General features: G+C 38.9%; 2 protein-coding genes across 2 annotated transcripts in view; one reads left to right on the top strand and one right to left on the bottom strand.

Moving 5' to 3' along the window:
* Positions 1-15,652, bottom strand: part of LOC111328095 (uncharacterized) — a 25,741-nt gene extending 10,089 nt beyond the window's left edge. The window contains exons 1-12 of the mRNA XM_022932504.2: positions 15,460-15,652; positions 13,789-14,011; positions 12,060-12,188; positions 11,663-11,931; positions 10,974-11,163; positions 10,410-10,777; positions 9,043-9,632; positions 8,317-8,583; positions 7,015-7,142; positions 5,798-6,042; positions 5,477-5,569; positions 4,938-4,995 (exon numbers count right to left, since the gene is read on the bottom strand). Coding sequence (XP_022788239.2) covers positions 4,938-4,995; positions 5,477-5,569; positions 5,798-6,042; positions 7,015-7,142; positions 8,317-8,583; positions 9,043-9,632; positions 10,410-10,777; positions 10,974-11,163; positions 11,663-11,931; positions 12,060-12,188; positions 13,789-14,011; positions 15,460-15,544 — 2,645 coding nt within the window. The 5' untranslated portion in view covers positions 15,545-15,652. The remainder of the gene's footprint in view (positions 1-4,937; positions 4,996-5,476; positions 5,570-5,797; positions 6,043-7,014; positions 7,143-8,316; positions 8,584-9,042; positions 9,633-10,409; positions 10,778-10,973; positions 11,164-11,662; positions 11,932-12,059; positions 12,189-13,788; positions 14,012-15,459) is intronic.
* A 58-nt stretch (positions 15,653-15,710) lies between these two features.
* LOC111328189 (nucleolar protein 9) lies at positions 15,711-22,500 on the top strand. Its single transcript, XM_022932606.2, has 7 exons — positions 15,711-16,418; positions 17,536-17,854; positions 18,322-18,520; positions 19,429-19,704; positions 20,858-21,094; positions 21,517-21,903; positions 22,258-22,500. Exons 1-7 carry the CDS (start codon positions 15,722-15,724, stop codon positions 22,477-22,479), a joined length of 2,337 nt encoding a protein of 778 aa, XP_022788341.2. The 5' UTR covers positions 15,711-15,721; the 3' UTR covers positions 22,480-22,500.
* Positions 22,501-22,605: the final 105 nt, after the last annotated feature.

The raw sequence follows: 22,605 nt of genomic DNA, 5'->3' as shown, positions 1-22,605 counted from the left end.
GCTGAGTTTTGCTGAACAAAGGAGGGCGTGGTATGAATGGGCAGACGATCTGTTTCCATTTCTTCAAGTGGCTGCACATGGAATGCTTGCATACGATCAGAAAACACAAGAAATGGATTTTGTATAGAATACTGTTGAGTTGATTCCAATTTCTCTGTTTGATGCCTCATGCATTCTAGTATCAGCTGGTCTGTTTCCATCACATTTGTGTCCTCCATAAAGTCTTTTCTTGTCGGAGGCTTATCATCATCGCTTGCAAATCCAAATTTATAGGTCTCAGCATTTTGACCATCGATGAATTCCATTGGTTCTTCCTGATCAGTCGAGGATGAATCTATGCTTTCCACCATTTCAGTGTCGTGTACTTGTTTTACTGTGGCATGTCTGAGTGGTTGGCATGTTTTCCTTGGTATAACATCGGTAGCCTGGGGCTCTACGCTGCTAAATGGGTCGTCGTTACCTTTCCTTTTGACGTCTCTCAATTCTGCTGAGAAACTGTTCGAGGAGTCCTTAGACATCAGCTGTCCATTTTCGTCACCTTTCTTGGTTAGGTTTCCTATTGACATTTGCGGTTCGACATTACCTTCTCCTCCTTGTGAACTTTGCCTTTCATCGTCTGTTTCATGGTAAGCTTCGACTTCTTCAAATGAAACTATTGTCGCACTCTCTTTAGGTACAAACTCAGTGGAATGAAGTTCTCCTTGTGAACTTTGCCCTTCGTCATCTGTTTCATGGTAAGCTTGGATTTCTTCATATGAAACTATTGTCGCATTCTCTTTAGGTACAAACTCAGTGGAATGAAGCTCTCTTTGTGAACTTTGCCCTTCGTCATCTGTTTCATGGTAAGCTTGGATTTCTTCATATGAAACTATTGTCACATTCTCTTTAGGTGCAAACTCAGTGGAATGAAGCTCTCCTTGCGAACTTTGCCCTTCATCGTCTGTTTTATGGTAGGCTTGGATGTCTTCAAATGAAACTATTGTCGCATTCTCGTTAGGTGCAAACTCAGAAGAATGAAGCTCTCTTTGTAAACTTTGCCCTTCATCTTTAGTCCCATGGTAAGCTTGGATGTCTTCAAATGAAACGATTGTTGCATTCTCGTTAGGTGCAAAGTGAGTAGAATGAAGCTCCAAGCTGCTGGGTGGGTCTCCCTTAGTTTTTCTTTTCGCGCATTTCGACTTTGCGGAGGAACTGTCCGAGCAGACAAAAGAGGTCGTTAAGTCCTTTGACCTCAGCTGTGTATATTTGTCACATCTCTTAGTCCGCTTTCCTTTGGACATTTGTGGTTCGTCGTCACTGTCCTCCTCAGTCATTGACGACTTTGCATTGCAATTAGTAATTCCGACTTTCGAACCACTAGCAGACACCACCTGACATTCACCTTCTCCTCCTTGTAATCTTTTCCTTTCATTTTCTTTTTCAATGTTAGAATGGACTGCCTCAATGGAGAGCGGTATCAAAATCTTTTCTGGTGGAGACTCCGTAGTATGAAGCTCCAAGCTGCTAGGCACGTCTCCTCTATCTTTTCTTTTCACGTTTATCGACTCTGCCGAGGAACTGTCCGAGCAGACAAAAGAGGTCTTGACGTTCTTATTCCTCAGAGACCTCAGCCCTTTATATTTTTCACCACTCTTAGTCCGCTTTCCTTTAGAGACTTGTGGTTTGACATTAGTGTTCTCATCAGCCTCTAACGATTTTGCATCGCACTGGGTAATTTGGACTCCCGTGCCACTAGCAGATAACACTTGGCGTTCACTTGCTTCTCCTTGTAATCTCTGCTCTTCAGGTTCCGTTTTAACATACGCCGGGACTGCTTCGATTGAAAGTGGCACCACATTCTTTCCTGGCTTGTCTGTCATTGATTCAGTTTGTGTACAAACATCTTTCTTTGTTACCTCCTGTTTGGTTCTCCTATCTTCGGTGACACTGTCAGACAATTGACGTTTCTCCGTAGATTCTGATATTTTCTGTTCTAGGTCTCGTATTAAACCTTTTAGAGCTGACAAGGATACGGTAGTTTTTACCTCCTTTTCTTCGCTTGGTCTTGATGTAGCAACATTTTTATCGGCAGGCAAAGTAGACTGGGTTTCTTCCCTCTTTGTCTTCGTATCAGTCTCTCTTTCACTTTCTGAATGGATTAATTCTCCTTTCACCTTGCTATCAGTGGATAACTCATAACAAGTCTTATTACGTTGTCGAACAGGCGGTGAGACGTTTAAAGTTTCATCCTGAATCTTGGAATCCCGCGAAGGACTGTGCACCTGTGAGTCAGAGTATATGACACTGTTTGAGGAAGCCTGGACATTCACATGTTCATTCGAAGATCTCAACGAACCACGAGAGGCGTTCGACATATCAACTTGTCCTGACTTGACTGTACCGCGAGATTCGGAAGGCTCTTCATTTCTCTGACGGGATGTTTCAGATTGACGATTTTTCTCTACTTGATATAAACGGTCGACACTTTTGTTAAGGTCCTTGTTTTGTTTCTTACTAGCATAACAGAAGGCACATCCAATTGCGTGCAGTTTCTTGACCCAAACGAAAACACCCGAAAGAGAACGGCAAGTACTGCTTACAACAAGATGAAAAAGTTCACGAATCAAATATGGTAAGCCACCAAGGTTTGACAATTTCCATCCCCGTCCTTGCCTTTGGTTCAAGTTCTTTCCGATGTCGTTGTCAAGTGCGCCTTCGTCATCCTCACTGAATTCCGCTGGACAAGGCTTCTTCACCCTGCTTATTCCGCAATACTCGCTAACTACTCTGTGGTCGTAAGAGTAGATTTTCCGAAGCAGGGGTGTCAGAACATTTTTCATACCATTAACCACACAAATGAACGGCCGGAAAAGCATCTTGCTTCTTCTCATGAAGTCTTCCGAAACTAAACCACTCCTCTTGAAACAGCTTGGAATGTTATTTTCACCTAATGGTGCCTTTTTTAAACCCACAGTAGAGACATTCTCCTCATGTAAAAGTTCGACTGGCGGTGGTGGCCGCATTTCAGGCCTGGCCTTGTTTCGGTCCTTGCATGAAAATGCGTAGTTGTTTCCAGCATTCCTTTGTGGTCGTTCCTTTAAACGCCAGGTTCCAGCGGGTCTTGGTTTTATTAGCACCATTCGAGGCGTTTTTTCCATACGCCAGCTTTCAACAGTTCCTGGTCTTACGTATGGCCACCGCTGTCCCCTTGCTGGGCAATGATTTTTGGGTTTCCACCTGACATCTCCTGAGTAAAGCTCTTCGACTGGGGGTGCCTGCATTCGATTTTTTCCCTCCATCCGATCGCTGCACAAGAACGCACTGTTATTTCCCATGTATGTCATTTTATTGATTCTTGTTTGAGTTGTGTTCCTAAGACCCCGGCAGTCAAACAGTCGTTCTCTCATCAGCGGCAACCGCGGAACAGCTATCGAGTTCTTAAAATGGCTTGTTCTTACTTGATTGTGATATGTGACCTTCTCCGATTCACGAAATCTGGTATCGCCATACGTCCGTCGCTCTTCCAATGGCCGGTGTATTCTGGTTCCCGCTTTGTAACTCTCAAAATTTCTTGATGAGTTTCGCTTTCCCTCGCTCGGCTCCCGAGTATTGTTCTTGTTTTGAGTTTCAATACGCTGATCCTCAATGGCACAAGCAGCCAAACTCGGAGGGTTCTGCGCAAGTGCAGTTTCTCCTTCTTCTTCTTCTTCTTCATTAAAGCGATTGCCGAATGAATAATTCAATTTTTTCCACAGCTTGTAAAAAAAGGAAAAAAAGAGGCACACCAGAAGAAAAATTGGTCTTGTTAAAACGTACAAGATCCAAAAAGAACAACAGCAAACAATAATAAACAATTCACGAAGCAAAAACGTTCCGCGTTTCGTCGTTGAATCCATCTGTCTCGGACTCTTAACAAATGAATTCGTCTTTGAATTTGTTTATGACGAGCTTCCGCTTCACTTATTTCGTCATCTGTGCACGCGCTTTTGTGCACTAGTCGGCGCGTGCTCATCCACGTTCAAACCGATTTCTTCCTCAAAAATGAGTTGAAAAATCTCCACAAACAAATAAAGCCGTTTTAACAACTGACTAACCTTTCATGATTACGAAAAGAAAAAAAGCTTGTACTTTTGTCTGTGTTTGTTTAGTCACTTAAGTACTTGGGTTCTGGGCCGTCAAGAGGTAATTAAATTTCATGCGAATTTCACGGGAAGCCAGACAAGGACTAAAACGGGAAGTTCTATGACCAAAGCGAGGCACGTTGCATATCAGCCTAGCCGCTGCACTGTTGCTTTTTTCAGTCTAAGTACGCATTTGATGGTCATACCGATGTTCCAAAATGCAATCAAAGACAAGTCTCACCTCAGTCTTCGCTCAAAAGACAATGGCCCTTTTGAATCAAATTAGTTGAACGCTTAAAGAAGAGTTTAGCCCACTCCTATTTTGTCATCAGTGAGACTTGGTCAATGGAATACATTCACATTTGCAAATTCGTAGAGAATAGATGATACAAATTATTTCTTATGATTTAATGAATATATTTTTAGATCCAATGATGTTATCACTTCAACTGTTTTGTCTTCTCTTGTTATCAAGTTGGGTTAAATATGTCATTGCCTCATTTGATATTTCAACTATTGATTCCCATACTATTTTCATCGCCATGTAAGGGAGACCTAATAGGTCCTGATAAATCTTAATAACTATTATTCAAGGTATTTCAATCTTATTTCTCATACAATTTCTCTTTTATTTATTGTTTCGCGCCTAAAGGGAAGGCCACTTCTTGCTAAACTCCAAATAAAAAAAAGATATAAATCCGATGGGTTTCTTTCTTCCAGGTGGTAAATTTGACTAACCACATTGCGACGAAGAAGCAGCCTAAAGTATAGGTTTGATTTTTGATGCTTTCAAACTGCTTCATGTCGGTAACCTTGATAACAAGCAATCACTCCTACCTCTTCTTGATGCAGATCCATATCAGAGTTATAACAATGATGAGGAACAAGCCGATAGCTGTGGAAAGAAAGACAAACTATATGTGCAAAACGAACATTGCATTCACTTTTACTCGTTAGACATCTAGGATTTCATTTGTTTTTTCCCTTTGTTACGCTCTAGACTTAGTATAGGAATCTAGTTTGCGCTACCCCACCAACCAATCATCACTCGCGTGTTTACGCGTCAATATCTTACACTCTCATCGGCTCCTCTGGCCAATATAATACTTTGGTTTTTCTTTGACAAAATTCACTCTTAAATCTCACTCAGCGCATCTAGGAAATTACAGAAACCAATCAGTAGCAAGCGTGGAAAAACACGATTTTCCAATTTTGCAACCAATCACAAACTACCAAGAAAAGACGCCCGACCGGGGTGCTGCAAAAATTAAACACATTATATCACCTGACAAAGTGCCATAAATACGCACGTTATTTCGGAAAATAGGATACAATTTCCCCAGCTGAAAGTGTTTTGTACCAAAATTTCAATTTACTTATAGTGTTTATGACAGCTATGGCTCCCGTGCACGAAAGACCAAGTGCGGCTCTGAAAGACTCCACCGAGCAAACTTCATGGGAGGACGGCTCTGACAAGAGAAATAAGGATAAAATATGCCTGATTTTTCTCCGTAAAACATTAAAATATCATCCAACATAGGACCGATGAAGACAGGAAAACTCGCGAGCTTAAGGTTGATAAAACGTATATTGACCTCATAAAACATCAAATTTTTTTTTAACGAAAATCAAGAAATGTGTATCAACTAAAGACAAAATTTTACTTTAGTTCTCGGCAAATTAAGGGTTACACTCACTTGATCTGCCGTCTGTAGGTCTCCTCCCCCCTGGCCACAGGATACTGGTCTCATTCATTTCAAGACAGCGGTTGCTACTGCCACAGGCTCTGTACATGTTAGGGAGCACACGCCCGACTTTTACGACCTTGGTAGGAAAATGTTGCGCCATTTCAACTATGGGAAGGTACCGCTCGCCAGCTCTGAAAATGACACGCCCAGATACACCACTAAAGTTGGTCTGCTGGAGGAAGTTCTTCAACAACCTGTGAAAGAGAAAATAGTGTGCCAGAGCTTTCAGTAAACAGTACAATTGCACAAAAAAGGAAGTGTATGTTTCCTTGGTAAATCAACAAAGTTGAAATGGTAAATTGGCCACCGTAACGATTACAAAAGCTGACGTTTCGAGCGTTAGCCCTTCGCTCCGACGAAGGGCTAACGCTCGAAACGTCAGCTTTTGTAATCCTTACGGTGGCCAATTTACCATTTCAACTTTGTTGATATATCCAAATTATTTCGTTACTCCCACCGACGCAGCCCCAAACAGTTTCTTTCGAAACTATCAGCCTTTTTTCCTTGGTAAAAATTGATTGAACTATTCATTACTTACAGATGCTGTCAAATCCAGAAACGAAAAAAAAAAGTCCCAACATGTGGTGGCAAAAATTACTCAAAATCATTCCCAAAAAAAGGTTTAGTTGGCAAAAGATTCAGTGTGACTGACTGTATTCCAGTGATGACCATGACTCCATTCAAAAATATTTTCAATGAGTAGCACTTTTTATAACTGAGATACTTAGTCTCATTAACCGTAGTTCGTAGGAGGCTTAATGACATAAGAAACACTAACAACTCTTTTGCCCATTTGGTATTTCATTTGTAGGGGGACTGGGGCTAATAGAGGCATTTAAGTATCGCAGAGGTCAGTGGTTCGAGTCCCGTACAGGCCTGATTTTTTTCAGGTCTGATTTTCGCTATTGCATAAATAGCGCTATCCACTGCGAGGATCGTGCATCATACGTATAAGAAACACTAACAACTCTTTTGCCTAAGTTCTCCTAGAATGGAAGGTCAAGTTGCAGCTTGACTGTGACAGATTGAATCTACCTCTACTTTTTTCATAGCGATCTCGATCTTCTTTTTCCTATTCCATACAACTCAACACAAAGATCGTGGGTATTGATTAAATAGTAAATAATCAATCATTCTTCTACTCGTCTTTTAAAGGTTGTACTTACTGCGTTGTGTGATTTGTTCTTATTGTATCCAGTCCTGCTGGATGTGACTTAAAAAGTTTGTCAAGAGCCAGTGCATAGGCCCACACAGCATCGTGTGCAAAACTTGCATATCCTGAGGGAGTGTGACCCTGAAAAAAAAATCGCATAAGAACTATGTAGTGACCACTACCGATTGTCGTTTTGTTACCTGTCAATCATGTAGTTTCCCGGTTAGTAAGAGAGAGAGAGCAGAGCTCGGTACGGTTGTAAAAAACTTGGAGTTCAACAAATAAACCGTTTCGTGAAATAACATTTTAGCGTGCAGTCAATACACTACAAACTAGTTTAGCAGCTCATGTATACTTGTATTACCTGTGATGCTAACATCCACTTCACTAATGACACATCAATTTACTGTAAAATTGTAAAATATCATAACTGCTCCTTTGAGACACAAAAGCAAGTTACCAGGACACAGCTGTAGACCCAAAACTGATAGAGGGATAGTTTAATTCAAGCAGTTACAGTTACAAAGTTCTGCATACAATGCACTGTGCAGTTGCATTTGTTGATTTGCATACAATTTTTGTCACTCATATTCTCTGATGTTAAATAATGAGGCTAATTTTAAAATGAAATACTAGGACATGTTTAAACCTGTGCATCCTAAGCAAAGTTGTAAGTTGTGGATGGGATTTGGATGACACGGTTAATATTAGTTATGCTTGTAATGCAACCAAAATTAAGTTGGTATAAGATGACTAGAGATTGACAGTATTAGTGCTGCTTTACATTACATTACATTTTTACATTTATATAGAGCAGACTTCTATGTGGATATTTTCAGTCGCACTTAACAGTATCGTAAGGTTGAGATCGGACGTCAGCATTTTTATCAGGCGCCTCTGGCAGCCGCCTCAGTCCATGTAGCAATCTCACCTTCCCACCCATCCCACCCCAGGGAGGACATCCACTACACAGTAATCTCGTGCATGGGAAATTTATGTCTCCTACCCCTAACCCCGAAGGAGACGGGACCTAGCTACAGCTTAATGTCTTATCCAAGAAGACGAAGCAATGTGAGTGAAGCGTCCTGCTTATGGACACAAAGTCAGGCACCAGCCAGGACTTGAACCCAGGCTAACCGACCCAGAGTCCAGCACACTGACTACTGGCTGCCTGACATGCTAGCATCCTTGATGAGAAGTAAGTGAGGGAGGGAGGGAACAAGAGAAAGTGCATAGGAAAGCGAGTCTAAGTGAGAAGTGTGAGTGACTGAGTGATTACGTTAGTGAAACTACATGTGAGCACCGCTGAGATTACCTGTTTCCTAACCCTTCTCTCATACTCCTGTCTCCACTGGCTCACAGTCCCTCCACTTAGTATCGTGTCCAATTCCTCACCATAAAATGCATTCGAAAGGGTAAAATACCCTCCATTGACAAACTCCTTCAAGTCAGCTGTGGAGCAAGGTACACTGAGGATCCCTACAGAGGTGTCACTATCCTGACGAGAATGGTCCAGATCCCACCAATCATGTGCTAGCCACGCTGGCAGAAACCAAACATAGCCATTCTGAGGAGTCAAGCCCTGCGAGAAGCCATATGGATTACATATCAAATAGGCACAAATATGCTCCAAAAATGTTTACCCTACAATTCCACTGGGATCTTCCCTCGATAAAGTCTATTCCTTTGAAACTGGCATTAGGCCTCAGTTGTTTAAAGGGTGGATATAGGACTTTGATTTAGTTTTCTTATGCCTGATTAGAGTTTTCTTAAGGTGGTGAATTTCTAATGGAACTGTAGTGCTTAGTGCATCCATGGGGGGGGAGGGGTATTACAAGACAGTTTGGTTTTATGAACTGAGTTAATAATGAATTTATATTGGCCAACATAAAGAGTTTCTTAACATGAGGTTTTGAACATTATCCCCTCATCAGAAGCTAATGCTCATGAACATCTCTAATGTTCACAGTTACCCATCACTATATGCACACACTGTGACCCAAAAAACAATTTTTATGCAAAGGCCAAAACAATCACTCACTTGAATATGAGCCTCACACACAACAGCTCTTGCCAGACTCTCAAACAAAGTTGCAATGACAATCCTGGCTGAGCTCTCCTTTAAGGACCTCACATAAGTCTTAATATCTACACTGTCCTGATTAGTGATCTGTCTTGCATACACCAAATTAATTCCTTGGCTCTCCAAATACTCGTGGGTTGCTGTCACAGTGCGTGATACATAGTTTGTATCAGTTAATGAGGCATATTGCTTCCATTGAAAAAACCCAAAGATGGCAGTGTAGGCAAACTTGAATTCTGCATAGCTAGGAGAAGTTCTGAAGAACAATGGGTACTTTTCCCGATCTGCCAGTGCAACACCTTCCACACTATAACCCATGACCATTGTGTTGTACAGTGGTGCAACTTCAGCAATGATCTCAGTTTGAACTGAACAGGCTGGGCCGATGATTCCCACTATCGATTTATTGTGAGATCGTGACATAAACTCAATGAATGCATTGAGAATGAGAGATGTTTTACAGTGCGTGTCTTCTACAATGAGCTCCAAGCTGTAATTATTGAGAATTTTAAAATCACTGTTGATGCTTTCCAAAGCCATCAGAGCACCTTCAACAAAGCAAAACATAAACTCTTAATAGCTAACTACTGCTATAAGACTAGAGAGCATTTCATTTGGTGTCCTAACACCAAAACCAAAGTTATCACTGTCAACAGCCAATAATAACAAAGGCAAAACATCCTGAGGAGCTAATTAAAACTCAGTCTGAGAGAAAAAACAAGCAAACTCCCTGAAATGAACGAAAAGAGAACTGACCAAGTCTAGATTATTCTTGTTTGGCATCTGATTGACCAAGAGGGCTGTAACCTTGTAAAATTCGAATGTTAAGTTTGCACAGATTAAAAATAGCAGTCACTCAATATTCAAAGCTGCTGTACATTGTGTCATGAAAGTACAAACAACCAGTTTGTGTTGTGGTTCAATTTAATTTGTATTGTCAACTAACTCTACTCGTTGCAAATAATTTGGTTATATTGAAGTACATTGGGTTTGAAAACAAACAACTGAACCATACATGCCATTGATTGACAACATAATACATCACAACTGTAACTAGCCCTTCAAGTATTTAAGACCTCTTTGGAGTCTAAATCAATAGTCCATTTTACAGTTGTGCTTGGTTGCCAAGCCTGTGAATGGGAGTGAGGCTAAGGTTGACCTTGTTGTGATACAAACCTTGCTGCCTTTCAAACGTAAATCACTTTCAATTGTTATCATGCTAAGTAGATACAGGTCTCTATAACAACAAGGTCACCTTCAGCCTCACTCTGAATCAAAGGCTTGGCAACTAAGTACAAAACTGTAAAATGGCCTATTTCTCATACCCTGCAAAATTCCAGGCCTGCTCCACACAGCATCCTTGCTGACTGATAAAGGGAACATCCCTCCTAGATAAACTGGTGTTTTATTAAAACTCCCAGATGGCAACCATTGCATCCATGTATCCCTATTCTGCTTTAACCAATCACAAGCGATTTCCTCACTTGTAACATTTCCTCTTCCATAGGCATATTTATGTAACAGGCCACCAAGTGTCTCCTTATCAAAGTACAAGTTTGACAGCAGGTAGTATACATCAGGGGCATTATCTTTAACTGCTCCCCAAGCAAACTTATACAGATGACTCGGTGGAAAATCACAGTTGTAGTAATCTTGGTGAGATGACAAGGCATGAATAAAAGACACGCTGGCACTGAAAAATCACAACAAGGTTTTTTTGATTAAAAATTTCCATAAATTGATCTCCCTTAATGAAATCAGCCTATTGTTTTGAAACATGTGGGGATCTAGGGCAAAATAAAACCCTTAATTATTTTATAAAGGGGACATGAATATTTTCTGACAGAGGCAACAACACAATTAAAACTTGATTATTATTCCCAACTCACCTGCAAGGCGGAAGACTTATTCTTGTCAACTTCTCTGTGGTTGGTTTAGTATTTGGTTCCCAGTTTAAGAGAAGCAATGGCTGATCAACCCTGCCATTGATAAATTGTTGTAACTCTGAGGCCAACCACACCACTGATATATTCAGACCAAGACTTTTAATCTGCTGCTGGAGCAATGATCCATAGTGTTCTTAAAACAAAAAAACAAACAAAAAAACATTATTTAGAAACAATTATAAGAACTTTCAGGAGAGATTCTTATTTACACAAGAGATTCTTATTTACACAAGTTTCAAGGGTCTGCCAACTTGTGCAAATTATTGTATTTTGGTGAGTTTCTCTATAAAAGGTAAAGTCTGTACTCCAGCCTAGTGGCCCACACAGCACATGTAGCTTATTGTGGTTTCCTTAGTGTAAAATGACTAGGAGTGTTATTACTACCCCCCCCCCGCCCCCGATGGGATGTTAGTCCATCACAAGGTTATCCCCCAGCATTAATAAAGCTTTCTTGATAATTCACAGGTACCCATTTATATTCCTGGATGGAATGAGGCACTGGGATTAAAATGTTGGCTGCCCAAAACACCACACAATGGCCTAACCATGTCTAAAACCCTGGATCTCTTGAGCTAGAACCCACCATACTCACCATTACATCACTATATCTCTATACCAACTTACAAACACACCTGGAAAATCAGCCAAAAGAACTGCACAATGCATTGTATTATCACCATCCCTGCACTTTGTGCTGTGAAACCAGCCATTACTACAACTGGCAATTTCTTCACAAGATTTCTTGTATTCTGAGACGTTAACGTAAGAATTAAGCAGTGATGCATTTTGTAACAATTGTCCTAACACTGACTGTAGTTGTAAAGCTCTCCAGCTGTCTGCTATGATCCTGCTGTCATTCCATAACCTTTTAACAAAAGAAGTTGGAAGATACCATCCAAATCTGTAAAGACAAAAACACGAGAAGAGAAAGCCGTGTGACATGTCACGTCGAGCTTGCTTGAGTGCAATATTTTTCTCAGTTGGCATAAAAATTTTACGCACAAGTTTGATTTTCACATGTACATGTACCTGCCGTGTGTAGAAATGTTTCCAGCTTCATTCACAAATTTTTTGTCAAACCACTTGTTGTATTGATAACCTGGTGCTACCCAGACTTCTGTGTTAATCATAACATCTGGAACAGCACTAGAGTCACAGCTTGAAAGGTGGAGTAAAAGCAGAAAAAGTATTAGGCTCCAGAATGATTGGCTTCAGGGAATTACTGGTAGTGGAGAAGTAAGCATTACGGAATCGCGCCCATTGAAAAGCATCGCCTGGGAAAAGTGGGGTATCCATGATGCTTTGCAGGCGGAATGAGGTTGCAAAAGCTCACCACCAGCTTCCATCTCTTAAGATCTGAATTGACGAATTCCCAAATGGGAGTTGTAAAATTTCGCATTGCGTCCGTTCAGAGACAATGGAGATACAATTGAAGCAATTAGTGTTGTTTGAAGGTGATGAAACGAAGTGTTGTTATGGTAAAGCTGAGTTGGAACTGAGTGTATACATACGTGGAGTAGGAAGTTACAACGTATACTTTCCAGACATGTTAAGTGAAACTGACAGCAATAACGGGCTAAAAAGGAATATTTCTGTAACGTTATTTTGCTTTCATGGCGAAATTGATGGTCGAACCTCGTAAATCTGCCGCATTTCCATCTTAACGTATTTATTCGTCTATGAGCCGAACTCAGCTATAAGCCGAGACCCTAAACTTCGGTCTGTTTTAATTGGGTTCTTAAAACATGTGACCTGAAAATACTCGCTATAAGCCGAGACCATATTCAGAGAATTCCATTCTTGAAAAAACTGAAATGAATGCAGAAGTTTCAAAACAGAAAAGTGTTTCAGTGCAGTATTGCCGTCAAAAACAATTCCGAGATAACCAGAGAGTACGTCATCAGTAAGTCTATGGTCCGAGATTTTGGTAAAGTTTTATGAAAAAATCGCTCGGCTTGAATAAATAATTTTACATGTGATCAATTTTTAAACAATATTGCCTAATCAAGATTACGGCTTTTCTTCTTCAACGAATAGCGCTATGTTTCAGTTGTCTGAGCAAGAAACAATACTTGCCAACACGGCGTACACGGGGGATTACATGATTGACAGTCAGATTGACAGGCCTACATGAAGTTATGCATGCTCTCTTTCTCTTTTCTAGCTTATTTGCATTTTCTCGTGCGATGTTTTTCAATGGGCATGATTCCGTAATGTCTGCAATCAAACCAAGTGGCCTACAAGGCACCTGAGGTTATCATGGTCTCCACAGCCAAAGCAACTAGAAGTGCTACTCTCCCTGGATACCAGGCCATCACAGCTTACCCCCCAGTGTTGTATCGAACTCCCCTGAATGTTTGCCAACACCCATTTACATACTCCTGGCTACATCTATTAAATAATTGGATTTAAATGCTGCTCTTGAATAAATGCTGCATCCATTTTAGAAGAATGCAGCAGTTTAATCAAGGATTGTAAGAAGAAAAAAATCTAATAATTCATAATATGACTGCTGTCAAAAGTTTAAAAAGATAATTTTGAAATAACACCACTTAAAAGAAACTAAAATAAATGCCTTTCTTGATAAATACCACACTGGAAAACTAAAAATTCAATAAATGCTGCAGCATTAAATTGTGAATAAATACAGTTTGTAAGTCTTTTACACTTCTTGGTGCTAGATTATTAGTTTTCCCAAATCATAGCATCACAGCCACAAACAGCAGCGGACAGGCTGTAAACAGTATATACAGAATACCTGTGATTTGAACATCCTGATATCTTTTGAAGAGCCTTGTGAACTGATAATCCAGAATCATCAAGGACTAAAACAACATCTTCATATCCTAATACTTCCTCCAATAAAATGCGCAGCACATGAGAGGAAACCTGATGAGATGCTCTTTTGCTGTAGCTCACTTTTAAAGGAAGTAATGTTATACCATCACCATACAGCTTGAAATGCCGTTTCACTGTGTTTCCTGGGAAGATATCAAATAGATATTCAAAATATTGTTAAGGGAAGGAGAGCAATAATCTCTAAAATCTAATTTCTCACAGTAAAAGTATATGTTTATATACAGTTCAAACATAATCAATAAATCAATCTTTTAAACCCTAACATCAGTGTGGATATTCTCCATGTTGGTCTCTAGACATTTCCTAAAGTGCTGACCAGGAGAATCTGTTTTAAAATCAACAGTTTCTTTAGTTGATGATCATTTCCTTTATTCTCCTAACCTTAATGTTTGATTCAGAGGTGATATTGTAAGGAGAAATAAGATGCTAGTTCCTAAGCTAATTTTTTATAACTCTAGTATAATATGTTGTTCATAATAAATTATTACAGAAAAGAGCCTTCATTTAACAACATTTTTCTGAGGAAAGCTCTGAGCTCACAGGAAAAGAATGCCAAACAGTTGGAGCATATACAGCAGTTGGGGCAAATGACATTTATATAGTTTATGATTCCTCAAATATTTTCTGCGGTGTGCAAGAGAAAATGATTAAAAGCAACTTAACATCAAAAGTGTTTCTTGCTTTGGGTATCAATTAATGAACAAGTTTGTCTCTTCCTTAACAACAATGAAATGCACACTGTATTTCTTGAGTTGGGATAGAGTACCATAATTATAACCCCAACATTAATTATGCATTCCACTTCTTTGTCTTTCACAACAAAACTTTAAAAACAAAGTCTACTAGTCTGAATCCATAATTAATGTCTGGGGTTATATGGTACTCTTGCCGTTTGTTTGGTTTCGTGACCTGTTTAGACTACATGTGTAGAATAATTGTGCATGACCAAAAACATTTGATGCATTATAAAATATTAATGTATCATATCTCCAAATATTTTATGGCTTTTCTGTTAGAATTTAATTGACACCAAAAGCGATTGATAAAATCAAAACCACTTGTGTGCAGGTTGTGATTCATTAGCGATTCTGATGCCGTTTCTTTCATGTGGAATAAAAATTCCTTCCATTTGTTAATTGGACAAAAATTTAAAAAAATTGAAACGTCGTGAGGAAATTTAAATATTCACGTTGAAATTAAGAGCGGCTAAACTTCAGAATACCCGGCCACACCATTTCCATGTCATTAAATATGAGCACATATTGCACAAACATTCTGATGAAAAAAAAAGGACTACAGTTCAACTAATTAATACTTTAGAATAGGAAATCATGCTTGGGCACATAATTGTACTCAATTAAGTTGAAGCCCGCCTATATTGTGTCTAATCTCCATGACCAGACAAAAATTTGCATTTAAATTGAAGTCACTAAAATCACACTTAACGAATTATACACAAATGCACAGGAAATCAAAAGGCTTTCTGTCAAAAAAGAAAAAAAGCGAATAAATTTAAGTTTGATGTTCAGGGAAGTTTACATTCGATCAATATGCGCATGGAAGAACGTACCCACAAATTCGCTTTTAAAACACTTTCCAGTAGTCGTAGACACTTCTGTGGTGATTAACAGGGACAGAAAAATCCAAACAATCATCTCGCTTTGTCCATGGCCGTAAATTCAAAATCTGACTCTCCAAACTGGTCTGGACTTGGCAGCTGCACTCACATGAACCCACGCGGGAACGATCAATGTTGTTATGATCAAGCAAAGACAATCCGTTTAGTGGACTGGGTAAGAAATAGTGAAAAGGCTAGGCTTCTAAGTCTTCACATGGTTTCAATATGGCGGACGAGTTGTGTTCGGAACTTTGAAATCCGGATTAACCGAGAAAAAGAGATCGCGATGAAAAAGAAAAATAGCAAGAAACGGGCCAAAGTAACATCTGCTCTCGATGAGCAAACTTCCAGTTATTTCAAAAGGGTGGAAGATATGATAAATGAAGATGATTTTGATGACGATGAGAGTCGAAAATTGTTTGTGGAGAACGTGTTTACACAAGTAGAAAACAACGAAGTTAAACTTTCCTGTGATATGATGGTCAGCAGAACTATGGAGAAGCTGATTGTTTATTTTAACGATATCCAAATTCGCTGCGTAATACAGAATATTGAAGATCATTTCTGCAAAATCGCCATGGACAAATTCGGTAGCCACGTGCTCCAATCGCTCATCTGTGTTATTCCGAAGGCAGTAAGGTCAGAGCGCAGTAAAATAAGAGAAGTTGAACAAAATTTCGACAATTTGAAAAGTGCGGAGGAACTTTTCCTGAGTCTCTGTCATTGTTTTCAAGAGAATTTAGGAGAACTTGTTAGCCATACTTACGGAAGCCATGTTCTTAGAACTGCGTTCGAGGTGCTGGGTGGTGTGAAAGTTGCAGATAGTGTTGTCCGCAGTCGAGCTTCAAGGCAAAGTAGGGAGAAAAGTAATCAATCAGAGGAGAAAAGACGATCAATCAAGCAGACTCAAGGTATTATGCATATCTGATTCTTCTGGTCTAGGTGGATTGTGAAAAGGATTGAGAAAGCAAGTAAATACAAACAGTAGAGTATTCTCAGTAGAGTGTTCTCACTACATATAACTTAAATTGGCTCATCACATGGGCCATTCTTCAGCTGAAAAGAAGTATATATAGAACAATAGTTATTTGGGCTACAGGTTTATTGAAAACAACCAGGACTTTCAATGTGAACAGAAGTTTCACTGTTGCAATTGAAGCTAAGGAAAATGGTGGGAGCTTATATTTTTCAAGAATTACCAGCACTCTTAGTTTTACCTGCAACCAGCTGGTTACTCTCATACAAATCAACAGAGAACCAGAGGTAGGAAAAATCAGGTGCTGGCAGGGTTATTCAGAATTGCTTGTCATCCTTCATATAACGAATGTGATAGAAACTGCCACTTTTGGAACAAATAGTCATACAATTATCAAAAATAATTTTTAGATTTAAGGTTTGTCATTATAATTGGAAATGAGGTACTGTCAAACCTCCCCTTGTGATCACCTCTCATACGTAACCATCTCTTGTTGGCGACCACTTTTTATGAGTACCAAAAGTTTCTAAGTCAAATCGCTCTAAATGAAACCTTCCATAAGGGACAACCTCTGGTAAGTGACCACTTTTAGAAATGCTTGTTTACAGTTTTCAATAATTTTTTTATCTCCCATGGGCAAGCACTTGAAAGAAAATTAGCCCTAATAATCACAGTGAAAATTGTTTCAACAGATGTCCTAAAGGTGGAGCTACTGGAAAGTGTTTCCTGAAATACAGAAAAATCACCTTAGATCCTATTTTTTTTCCCTTGAATAAACTGCTAAAAGTTGTAACTATAAGTTTCAGTGAGCACTCACAAAAGGGTCTGGTCACCATATCCAAATTATCTGAAATGTGGATCCCTTATGGCGCTACCTGTGGGAAGGGACCACTTAGACTTGACATTTCAGGTTGTCACTTATAGGAAGTTCAACTGTATTTAGTGTAAGGAAAAGTAGAAACAGTTATGGGTTTTGGTTGGATTGCACAGTACATTACAATTGTTTTTTTTACCTGCATGATCTCTCTTGTACTTTGCTCTCTATCATACAGTGGGAAATGCCTTTGGAACAGATCCTATTAAGCATATGGAGACAGTTGCAGTTCCAGATAGCTTTCCACCCATTCTCAGACAACTCACTAACATGATAATTGAAATGGAACTGCAAAAACTGGCTCTTCACCCAGTAAGTAATCCCCTTCTGCAGACATTGCTATTGGTTCTACACAGGAAGGACCAGTCATTGTGTATGAAGTTATGCAAGGCAGTTATGTCTCAAATTGACATGTACAACAGTAAGAAAGGAAGAATCAAAGGACCAAGAGAATCAAAGGAAGGTGACCATGAACAGGCCTCAAAAGAGCAAGAAAGGTGGGTGTTGGCCTCTATAACAATCCATGTCTGCATAAAGAACAAAAGCTAAAAATCACACATATCAGTGTGACGAAATCAACATTATGCTTGAGACGGCTAGAGAAGGCAATGATTGAATGGTAGAATAAAAAGAGAAGAGCTCTTTTCACACTCAACCTGGTTCTTTTCAGAACCACCAAGTTTTGAAAAAGTTGATGGCTTGACATGTTTTGTTATAACTTATGTTTTTCTTCTTAATTTTGTGCATAGTAAATTATTGAGGAAATTTAGTGAAATTATGTTTTGTTTGTGAAGATATTCGGCAACAAAATGGACTTCAGGTTCAGAACAATTTCAGAGTGTGCAAAGAAGGTTTTAATGGAAAAATGACATGTTACTTATGACATCATTTACATACATGCACACTCTACTGATGTATAGAGCTAATTTGATTTCTATTTGCTGCCTATTTCTTTCATTTTCAGGAGTTACAGGGTACCTGTTCTGCTTTCAAATGAAATCAGCAGTCATTTGGTTGAAAAGATTTTACATGTTGTTACACCTGAGCTTTGGCGAGAGATTTATGATTCGTACTTCAACACTCACTTGGTTCAGTTGTCCTGCCATCCTATTGCTAATTTTATCGTACAACATCTGATGGCAAGCACTACAGATAAAGCTCAGGTTAGATTTTTTTGCAGTTATTGAATGTTTTACTTTCGTTCATTGTTGTAATGATGTCATACAGTGAAATCTTTATTTAATAATAATAATTTAATAATATTTAATAATATTTAATATTAATATTTAATATTTAATATTAATTTTAATATTTAATAATATTTAATTTTATTTAATAATCTTTATTTAGTAGACACTTGCAGTACTGTATCTGATGGATGGATAGATAGATAGATAGATAGTTTATTTGTAAAAAGCTTGCAGCCACTGAGCTGAATTGTGTATTTACGATAAAGTATAAAATATAACTTATAATTATAGTAATATGATAGTATTAAAGTCCTAAATAAAAAATAATATCCTATAAATATGATGAAAGCTTGAACTGTTAAAACATATACCACGGCATCGATCTCATTTACAAAACTCACTGAGCACTAAAATTCATTGTTAATGCATGATCTTACTAAAAAACTATTTTTGAAACGCTCGGTCCTACATTTGGGAATCGCAAAACGCCTTTTCCGATGTTGGCTTCACCCTTTACATCAGTATGCAAGTTCTCCAATTGTTATCCATACATTCTCTATGGTTCTTACTTGGAGAATTTGTCTATCAGTCAAAAGTTCCTTGAGTTTGTGATCATTTCCTTTATTCATGACCTTTATGTGTGATTCAGGGGTAATGCTGTTGAGAAAAATTAGATGTTTATCACTCTTACAGGTTAAATGGGTCATTTCAGGGTGGACTCTTCAATTGTGGATCACGTTTGTTCAAGCACATTCTTATTTTGTCCTATGATTGGTTACAATCTTTTTAGTTTTAATTGTGAGCAGTGATATTCAAGTAGAAGTTATTTGTCACAGTCATTCAATGTCCCTGGATCATAAGTTGACTTTTCTTTGATTTAGGCTAAACAAATATTAGCTGAGCTGCTACCATATCTGGAAGATCTTCTTGCTAATGAGCACATGGGCATTGTAGTCAGAATGGCTGAAGTTGCTGTGCAGTTTTTGATCAAGCAAAAAACAATGTTAAAAGCATTGCTGCAAGCATTTCACTGTGAAGGAAAGGATGAACAATCCAGTGCTGTTCTTTTGTTCTTGTCATTAACAACTTATGACATTTTCTATGGAACAAAGCCAGATGAAAGAGGAGAAATTGAAGAAGGTGTCATTACTATTGCAGTGAGTAAATTGGGGCTTTTGGGGTCATACCTACCTGGTTAGCTCAGGTTGCAGAGTGCCAGACTGCTGTGGCAGAGATTGAGAGTTTAAGCCCCAGACCGGACCAACACTCTGGGTCTTAAAATAACTAAGTAGAATGTGCTGCCTCTGCTATGACATCTGAAAATGGTTAGACTTTCTAGTCTTCTTGGATAAGGATGATAAACCATATATTCAGTCTCATGCATGTTCTTTGTACAGGTTTGTAGGGGACTTAAAAAACCCACGTACTTCTAGCAGAGAGTAGGGGAATGTAGCTCCTGGTGTTGTTGTTGGTTCCAAAACTTGAGGCATTTGCAAAACTTTCCTTTAAAACTGCAAACTGCTCAGTGCAGTCAAACCAAAGTCCCTTGCAAATTTTTGCAAGGCACCATGAGTTAGTGGATATGGGTCTATAGAAATCCATTGTTATTATTTTTATTATTATTATTATTATTACTAGAATTATTCTTATTATCTATTTTTATTATCATCACCATCAGCCACCAGTCTACCACACAAACAATAGCTATCATAGCTCTTTGATTTTGCACCGGGATCCCTTTTTTCAGTTAACTTTTTTCACCGCCAAGATCCCATTAGTAATTCTCCTTACTGTCGGCCAGACAATTCTTATGATGTTAGTTTGGAGAATTTGGTATTGGATCAACTAATAATCCCCTAACTGATATTTTTCTTTATTCTCATCACTTGTCTGCTTGATATTTTATTGATATTGTAAGGAGAAATTCTGTCTTGGTCAATTATGGAAATTCAAAGGTTAAAATTTATAAAGGGGGTGCTTATCTGAAGAATGGGTGTTGGTTCAAGGGGGTTGGTCATTTGCAGGGGTTTCATTAAGGGCCTGGGCACCAGGCAAATTGACTGGTTGTGAGGACGGTTTTACCCACTTGGTTTGACAATCTGGCAGAAACTTTAACTTAGAAAGAAGTTCCATTCATCAAGTTTTGTCCGCCTGTGAAAACCAGTTCCCCTCCTGCTGAAAACACTAATGAAACCCCTGCAGTTGATTTTTCTGGAATTGTGGCCAGGAAGATGATAATCTTTGCAAATTAATTTCTGTGCATGAACAACAATATAATTATTTGTCCTATTTTCTCTTTAAAATCCATAGGAAGAATCTCCCCCTGGAGCAAAGCTAAAATCTATTAACTTTCATGGAGCTTTGTTACTGAAGACATTATTTGATTTTCAAGACCCAAGCAAGGTGGTAACAAGCCTGCTTTGTCTTTCCATGGAGGAATTAATGACCCTTGCCACAGACTCAATGGGTTCTTATGCATTGGAAGCTTTCTTAAAGAGCAGATTTGTGCCATCAGAGAAGAAACATGTTCTCATTGAGAAGTTAAAGGTAATATTTACATGTTTGCTATATTTCTCTTTGTTACTCTGTGACAGAATTCTCGAATGTGATTGTTTATCACCAGCTCCTCTAGTCATCTGACATGCATTGGCTGATTCTTAAAATTTCAGACCCAGGAGGGGCAAGGTACATGTACATCACTCTTTACCCTTTGAATCCTGAGAGCGATTAGCATCAATTTCCCCTGAATCCAACGTTAAGGTCACGAGAAGAAAGGAAATGATCACCCACTAAAGTATTTCCTGATTGGTAAACAAATTGTCCTTGTCAGCACCTTTGGATATCTGTAGAGAACTGAATGGAGAATATGCTCATTGATATTAGGGCGTAAAAGGGTTGAATAAATTCTGTCAATTCAACTATTGGTACCCAGTGAAGAATCGAAGACCAATCTCGTTTCTATGTTTTAGGGGACCTTTGTTAGGCTCGCTTGTGAAAAACAGGGTAGCCATGTTGTTGAAACATGTTGGAGACAAGCGGAGGTGAGATATAAGGAAGCCATTACCCAAGAACTGCTTTTCAGTGAACAACAACTCAACGGTAATTTCTATGGCAGAATTGTGCTCAGAAATTGTGGCGTAGAGCACCTGAAAAGGAAAGACAAAACCTGGTTCGAGAAGGAGCAAAAGGCAGTCAAGAAGAGAAAATTTTTGGAAGAGATTTTAGAGGAGAGACAAGATATTAAGCATACCAAGAAAGTGAAATTGGTGGAAGATGGCAAGTCTAAAAATTTCGGCCGAGAAATGGCGGCATTGGGTTTCACAGCAAGTGGAGAAAATGCTGTTGATTCGGAGGAGGTGTGTACTAACAGGACAAGTATTTTTCAACTTCAGAATTATTTGTATTCCAGGAAATATAGATAGGTGACAACCAAAGTGTTTAAGTGGCGTTGGACCCAATGTTGAGTGGTCGGTATTGAATCGCTAACATCGTGTTCTTTGACGAGAAACTTACTTTTTGTGCTTTTTAAGAAAGTACGGAGCAATATAAGTGTCCGATCGCACACACCCACCCTTCCCCTTAAACTAACATTAACTCCAACTTAGGTGACTGTGTTTGGGTCAGGGAAGGGTGGGTGCGCAGGGTAAGTTGATCCGTATGTACTGACGAAGACCATGTACTGATATTTCTTTTTGCTTTGTTGCTCATAGGAAGATGATGCTGATGACGCAAAAGGGTCGGTTGATGCCGCGTTCGAAAAGAAACCGAAAAAGGATCAGTATGCAAACAAAAACATGCAGACCGAGAAAAAGAAAAAGAACCGCTCTTCTAACGAAACAGACAAACTTGCTGAGTTAGAATTCATTGATAGTGCCATCAAGGCCACAAAGTCTCTGAAGAAGTCGAAAAAAGAGGAGAAAAAGAAGAAATAAAAATAGTTTCTTTTCATGATGTGCAATGTGTGGCCTTTAAATGCTGCTTAGTAATTTTAAATTCGTCATTGAATAAAAAAAAAATTAATAAAAAAAAGTTTATGAAAAGTGTTTTTTGACTTGGGT

This window comes from Stylophora pistillata, chromosome 3 (assembly GCF_964205215.1).
Source record: "Stylophora pistillata chromosome 3, jaStyPist1.2, whole genome shotgun sequence".
NCBI lineage: Eukaryota > Metazoa > Cnidaria > Anthozoa > Scleractinia > Pocilloporidae > Stylophora > Stylophora pistillata.
The sequence above is the reverse complement of the archived record's forward strand: the minus strand, read 5'-3'. Positions and strand labels throughout refer to the sequence as shown.

What these genes read in the sequence shown, in the direction of transcription:
- LOC111328189 (XM_022932606.2), top strand. Translation starts at nt 15,722, where the DNA reads ATGGTTTCAATATGGCGGACGAGTTGTGTTCGGAACTTTGAAATCCGG. An exon ending in ATCAATCAAGCAGACTCAAG is followed by an intron (nt 16,419 to 17,535) that starts GTATTATGCATA and finishes TCTATCATACAG; the next exon opens with TGGGAAATGCCTTTGGAACA. An exon ending in TTCTCATTGAGAAGTTAAAG is followed by an intron (nt 21,095 to 21,516) that starts GTAATATTTACA and finishes TCTATGTTTTAG; the next exon opens with GGGACCTTTGTTAGGCTCGC.